This window comes from Alligator sinensis, unplaced genomic scaffold (genome assembly GCF_000455745.1).
Source record: "Alligator sinensis unplaced genomic scaffold, ASM45574v1 scaffold280_1, whole genome shotgun sequence".
In the NCBI taxonomy this organism is placed as follows: domain Eukaryota; kingdom Metazoa; phylum Chordata; order Crocodylia; family Alligatoridae; genus Alligator; species Alligator sinensis.
Genome location: NW_005841835.1, coordinates 703,598 through 711,037, shown reverse-complemented (window position 1 = coordinate 711,037; position 7,440 = coordinate 703,598). Strand labels below are relative to the sequence as shown.

Here is a 7,440-nt window from a genome sequence, read left to right as displayed (position 1 = left end):
GTTCTCCTTCAGGCTGGGCTGTCCTTGTGGGTGCCATATGGTTTGTTGGTCCATGGGTTCCCCCGCCCTCATCTTCCCCTCCCCCCAATGAGCCTAGTTTAAAGCCCGCCGGAGGAGATCCACCAACCTAGAAGAGAACACACGCTTACCTTTGGGGGACAGATGAAGCCCATCCCAACTGAGCATGTCCCTCATCGTGATGCGCGGGTCGTTGTCCTGGAAGCCGAAGCCTGCCTTGAGACACCATTGCCGAAGTCGCCAGTTGGTCTCTCTAATGCAGTTCTCGTGCCATGTTCCGCATCCGCTCACTGGTAGGACAGAAGAGAATACCACCTGTGCACCGATCTCCCTCAGCACGCCGCCCAGAGCACGGTAGTCCGTCATCAGGTGATCGGGGCTTCTCCTGGCCGCATCATTAGTACCCACATGGACTAAGACCATGGGGTAGTAATCGGTGGGCTTAATCCTGGCCTGGATTATTCCCGTCACATCCCAAATCTTTGCTCCGGGCAGTCAGTAGACCTCTTGTGTTGAGGGGTCCTGGCGACAGATGGGCCCTTCCGTACCTGTCAGGATGGAGTCGCCTATGACGATCACTCGACGCCTCCTCCTATATAGCTGAGCCTTTCAGTTGTTTTAAGTCCTGACACCTGTTGTGCAGTACAGACTGGCACTTTTCTATTGTGGTAAATGGTACAGACCATTTAGGGCTCCAGAGAAGGCCCTGGCCATCTTGCTGTACCTGAGATCCCCATCTCCTACAATATAGGAAAGTAGCTGGCTCTAAGGACAGGAGTCTAGAGGGAAATGGACTCAGCAGTGTTACTTTAGGAACGTAGGACAACTGGAACTCCTTGGAGGCTGTCTCATGGAAAGCACCTGTGCTGCATTCCTAACAATGGGCTTCATAAAGTGAGGGCAGGCCCTGGCACAACTCCATTGCTGTAGGAAGCTTGGGGAATTGCCTTTGGCACACTTGAGAAATTGGTCCTTCCCTGTATCTTGTTCTGTGTGGTAGCTGTACAGACCAGTTTTTTTTGTGGCTGCCTGAAGGCATCAGGGTTATTTTTTGTGATTCTGGTGACTATCCAGAACTAATTCACAAGGTTCATTGATTCATAAATGCTAGGGTTGGAAGGACCTCAACATATCATTGAGTCCGACCCCCTGCCTAGGCAGGAAAGAGCATGCCTAGGCAGGAAAGAGCACTGGGGTCAGATGACCCCAGCCAGCTGCCTATCCAGCCTTCTCTTAAAGACCCCCAAGGTAGGGGAGAACACCACCTCCCTTGAGAGCCCATTCCAAATTTTGGCCACCCTTACTGTGGAGAAGTTTTTCCTGATATCTAGCCTAAATCAGAAGTCTCTCTGTGGAAGAGATTTTTCTTTTATTAACTATAAAGCTAACTTATTGTAGAAACTGAAACTCAAGCCTGGCTCTGATTCTCTTCTTCTCTTCCTTTCCATGTCTGTTGGTAAATAAATACATGGCAATTCCATCCCATCTAAAATCTTCAAATGCTAGCATGTTGGGTAGGGATAGGAGTAGGACATGGCACTTCTAGTGAGTGAGGAAGGTCCACAGTAGACCATTTCTGTGCCCCCTGATAAACACTGCCAGTGTCATTTGAGTCTGTTTCCCTCCACAGAATTTGAATTTACCTGATGAAGGTAAATTAATCCACATCTTCTATCCCTCCTAAAAACCTGTTTATGGGAGGAACCTAACACATCCATAACCTGTCTCTGTAACAGTAAGTGCCTACTGAAGCTTTACCTGTTCTCAGGTTCCTGAACAGCAGCTTGTATGTTTTACATGAGGGGAAAAATACCCTGCAGTAATAGAGAAACAAGCTAACAGGAGACTGGAACCCCTTTTTCCCAAGTGATACAGGAAATAGAGGAGAAGCCATCTGGAACTGCTGCTGACTGGCAAGGAGGAGAAAGTGACCACATGTATGAAGAAGGGAACCAGTGAATACTTGCTGCTTGAATTCAACATAGTGAAGACTGGGGATTCAGAGAACAAAGCTAATAGATGTAAAGGAGTTAGGGAGGGGATAATCATATGAACAAGGTGCAAGTAAGGAACTTCCAACAAAGAAAGGTTTGGGGAATGCCTGATGCCATCATAAAGACAAGACATTGAATTCTTGTGGGGGAAAAAAATTCAAGGACCAAGCCATGGACAATATGGACTGAAGGTAAACGTTTTCTGGGATGGAACACAAGTTTACAGTTTAATCTTGTAGGGAGAAGCTGAGGGTGGCAAGAAAAAGGACTATTTAATGCTGCCAAAAAAGTTAAGGGGAGTGAAAGCGTGTGTGTGTGTGTGTGTGTGTGTGTGTGTGTGTGTGTGTGTGTGTGTGTGTGTGTGTGTGTGTGTGTGTGTGTGTGTGTGTGAAGAGGTGGGTGAAAACATGCGAAAATGTCATAAGTGGTGGTGCATGACAGTGAAACTGGGTGCTCATTATTTTAGAAAACCAGGCAACATTTTTAGACACTGAACTTTACCATTGGGCCCTTTCTTTTGAGTCTTCGCCAAAATGTAACAGGAAGGATGAAATGTCTAGAACTGAATTTGTCTAGTTACACCAGACCTGTGAAGTTCTACCTGTAGTGTCATTTGGATGTGGTGTTCTTTTCATTTTCTGTCCCAAAGTCTGGCTTGAAACTGCCAGATCTACCTCAGCAATAGCTGTGTTTTGGTGATGCATGTGAACTGATACTTGAATTGTAGCTTGTAAAACACTTTAAGATTTTGGGATAAATGATTCCAAATAAATGTAAATTTATTATTACTCAAAAAAAAATGCCCATAGAACGCTAGCCTAATTATGGAACTTTATAGACCAAGTCACTAATCTTCAGTGGGTGCAACTATAGTTAATCCTGGAAGAGTCACCAGAAGAATTGGCTGTGGGAATATGTGAAAGGTTCATATTTTGGACATTAGGAGCTATGTGGCCTATGTACACATTGGGGAGAAACTGTAAATTGGATGAGACAATGAGATTGAATCCCAGATACATAATGAAGTCATGTCCTGGACAGAAACCAGGAAAACATTTTCAGAAGTATCCCCTGATTGTGGGTGCCAAACGTGAGGGGCCTTGCATTTGAATGTTGATTTTTTTTTTTTTTTTTTTTTTGGATGGTGTAGGTTTTAAACCACAGTCACACCATTTGGGGTTTGGGTTAAAAGCATTTTGCCTCCTGTACTCTTTGGCAGCATATGTGCAACTCATTGTACTCATGAGCCATCACTGCCTGTGGTTGTGCAGGGAACAGTTGTAAGGCTGGGTGTCTGGTGGATGTGAATGGTAGGCTGTGTATGAGAGAGCTCTTGAGCCATACAAGAAGTGGATTCAGGGTTGTACATGATTAAAGAGGAACAGTTGTTTGGGGTGAGGGAGTTCTGTGGTGGGAGTAGGGTTGCATGTGCACACACACCCATATGTGGTGTGTTTTCGTCTCTTTCCAGGACTCTGGGAGTGTACAAATCAACCGAATTCAAAATGCTCCTTTTTTGGCACTGCAACATCTTCTCTGGTTTGGCATCTTAAGAATCTGGGGGAATCATTTAAAGATCAGAAAACTCCATTCACTTGGGCCCCTGAAGGCTTCACATTCTGTGACATGGTCATTCCAGTCGACTGAGCTCTGTCCCCTGCGGATGAGCCCATATATGGAGGCCATTTCCTGTGTTTCATGCTCCCTGCCTGTCCCTCTGCCCTCCTGTGCTCCCTTTGCTGAAGAAAGCTGGTATTTTGGGACTTCAGCTCCTGCCTCATTCCTGCTTGCTGTTTATTTTTGGAGAGTGACTATTTTTGTTCCTATCAGGGAGCTATGCGGGGTCACGTCCCCTCTTTGCAACAGGCAACGGCTGCCCCTGGCAGACTTTGTCTGTTTCCCACACTCACAAACAATATTTCTGCTTCAGGAAACAAACACTGGAGACCCTCAGTATGGGGCTTACCACCACCTCTCCTCACCTCATGGCCTTCTCTCAGGCTGGACCCCCACATGTGCTCCACTTTAAAGAATTGTCAGGATTCACCAACCCATGATTCCCCAACCCACTCTCTCTCTTAACAAAAGCTCAGGGGTCCCAGAGTCCCAATCCCACTACAGCCAAGGCACTCTCGGGGTTATTATATCATTTTCACACTTTGCTCTTGCTTGAGCAAATCACCGTTGCCCATTTGCTGTTTCAGGATATTTGAAGTGAGCTCATATCCTCCCCATTATGTCCACTTCTGTATGTCATACAGATAGCTTGGGCCTCTGCTGAATGAGATGCTTTATGCTCCTGGGTGCAGAGAGTCTTCTCATGGCAAGGACAGAAGATAAATGCTGGTAACAATAGTAAGCTTTGGATATGCCCCAAAAACCTGGAGAGAGAGCAGCAGCCACAGTCAGAATGGCTGCCATCAGCAGTGTTCCTTGGGTAAGAAGGACCACAATCTAGGGCATATGAAGTTGAAGATCAGCCAGGTTACTGGTTAGTCTGATGTATCTTTTGCTTTAACAGACCTTTTCAACCTTCTCTGCAACATTTCTGCTCCTTGTGCTTTGTAAAACGCTTCTAAATCCAGCCTCTAAGTGCTGGGCCGATGCTTCTTGTTGGTCACTGTTTACAGAGGTCAGCTTGAGTGAACCCCATGTCTGAGTTTCCCTAATTGGAGTTAGGTATAACATGTAGCTTCAGGTATAACATACATGTGGCTTTGCTTTTTTTCCTTAAAGGGCCCCCCGCCTAAACCTGCACGCCGGCACGGAGGTTGGGCAGAGGATCCTGTAATGGCACCTTCCAAGTGAGTACCAACGTCTTTGTCAGGGTGGGTTTGTCTAAACATCATCTATTGGGTCTTGCTGTCACAACCATAAGAGCAGTGCTGTCACACCCTATGTGCTGCCCTTATCATAGCTTTTTGGATCCCTCCAGATCACCCAGAACAAAGTATCCATTCTGCTGGGGACAGCTGGCTAACTCCATATGTGCTGCTCTGCCTGGGTCTTCAGATCTGTGTGTAAGCAGTGGCCATATGCCTCACACCTGCAGGACATCACACACCTGCCTCTGCTCTTACTTATAGCATCTTATAGGTCAGTGGTCAACAGCTTATGGTCCACAGGCTGGATATGGCCTGCAGATGTAGAGATATGCAGCCTGTAGATGTAGAGCTTCAGAGGCAGGGGGCTTTGGCTGCAGGTGTTCTCCTTGTGCTACTGCAAGGATGAGCAGTGGTGACAGCTGCATCCTAGTACCTGCCTATCCACCTGCCCCTGACTTGGGGTGGGTTATCCTGGACCAAAGATGGAAACGTTGTGTGCCCCTGTTATAAGCTGTTTTTGCTTTCCCTGATTTTGCACCTTGAAGTTGTAAGTGAGGGCTTGAAGGGGTGGTTTTGTGGATTCCTTCAGTTAATAAGTCCCTGTGAACATAGCAGATGAAACTTGATGACCCCTTTTAGTCTTATATTCCTGTGTTTCTTTACGAGGGGAGTGGAGAAGGAGTTAGGGCAGCCCCCACAGGTATTTTAGAGACAGTTTCAAGGGGATCTTGTGGCTGGCTGAGCTCTTTCTAGGAGAGTATCCCACTGGTGAACAGGGAGCTCCACTGGCGGGTAGTGTATTCCATAGGAGGAATCAAGGTTTTTATGGCCAACCTTGGAGGCAAGAGTGAAACTGGTCAGTGTGGACTTGGTGGTGGTGGGATGACTAATGTAATACTTAGGAAGAAATCCAGGTGTCTACAGGCCTGGTCACCTTTCTCTGAGGCTCCCTGATTTGTGGGAAGGTTGCATGTGTTTCTTTGTGGCCAAGAGGAGAGGATATCACATTCAGGGTCCTGCTACAAGTCCTGTCCCATAATAATGGGGACAGTCGAAGATAGAAACCTGAGAGATCAGGGAAGGAAGTGGGAATCAGTGCTGCTACAAAATCCAGTGCCATTGCTTGGAACTGGCTGGGGATATCTGGAAGAAAGAGAAGATCAGGCTGTAACAGGAAAAAAGAAGCATCCTAAGAAGAGTGATTTCCAGCCCCAGGGTATAGAGGGATTTTTGTAAGAGGCCTCCGGTCTGCTTGCAGGACCAAACAGCTACTTTACAAAGACATGCTGGTGAAGAAGAAGAGCAAATTATATTGTTTTCATCCTCTCCTCAGCCTTCCACGTTATGATCATAGGGTCATAGGGAAGCCAGGCTGGACCTTGCAAGGCCATCTAATCCAGCCCCCTATTCAAGGCAGGATCATCCTAACTAAACCGTCCCAGCCTGTTGTCAACCAAGCACAGGCCTGAATGAGAGATGGTATGATCAGTCACTCAGGCTCTGACCCACATGAGCCTGGAAAACAGCACAGATCCCTTATGTTGTATGAGCAGTATGGTATATCTTTTCCCAGGATGCTCACCATTACAGGCCTGACCCCAGTTTCTTTTGATAGGCCTCAGGCAGCAATGTTATTTCTGCAGCACATTACACATGTTTAATGTGGCAAGTTCTTGGCCTGAGCTACTTCCTACCAAACTAGGCACAAATTGGACAAAGGAGCAGGACAGAAGATAAAGGGAGGTGACCCATATTCGTGGGAGTCCTGGTTAGCTTGGCATCTTCTGTCCTTGTCTGGAGTAACATGCCAAGATCTAATTCAAGTGGACACTTGGCATGATCTACATCTGAATTAACAGCCACAAATAAATATTTTGGCACAAATCCTAGTGAGTGTCAATTTGAGAGGGTTTATTCTGTGTTTTTAAAATATTTTTTAATCAAAGAATGGGCAGGAGGCATTTAGACAATCAGTTCCTTGTCATTTTTCTTTTCAGTTTGTCTTCAGCTCCAGAGCCTCCAAATACTATTTTTTCCTCTCTATCTATTTAGGCTCTCTGAGCTTGTAGGGCTGTCTCCTCTATGACATTTCCCAGCCTGTTTGTGAAGAGTCTGAGTCATCGGCTGACATCATGTTTAATTATTTCTGCTTTCGCAGTGTTTTTTTGGTACTGACTTGATAATTAATTTGAAATCCCATCTAGTTACACTGGTATACCTGCATGAATGTAGATCATGAGTATAAAGGCGCTTGTATTATGGCCAGTGTAAGCGTTTCTTTACTAATATAACTGAGCCAAAACTGAGGGGTTGCACCATTTAAACTGAATGGGTTTTTGAATTGAGGAAGTTAAATCAGTACAAAAAACGTTTAGATAAGGCCCTCAGAAACATTGTTCAGGAGGGGAAAATGGGATGGGTCTGTGCAGATTTTTGTCGTGTGGGTGTGTTGTATATCAGTTTAGCAATTACATCCATTCATAAAAAAGTCTTGTAATACTTTACATACTGTTTTGTCCCCTAGATTCATAGATTCATAGATGTTAGGGTCGGAAGGGACCTCAATAGATCATCAAGTCCGACCCCCTGCATAGGCAGGAAAG

At 45.8% G+C, this 7,440-nt stretch overlaps 1 protein-coding gene across 2 annotated transcripts in view; it reads left to right on the top strand.

The window, feature by feature from the left end:
- Positions 1–7,440, top strand: part of IFT43 (intraflagellar transport 43) — a 72,671-nt gene that overhangs the window by 23,064 nt on the left and 42,167 nt on the right. For both annotated transcript variants that reach the window (XM_006015325.1, XM_025201819.1), the window contains exon 3: positions 4,749–4,816. In XM_006015325.1, the coding sequence (XP_006015387.1) occupies positions 4,749–4,816 (68 nt within the window). The remainder of the gene's footprint in view (positions 1–4,748; positions 4,817–7,440) is intronic.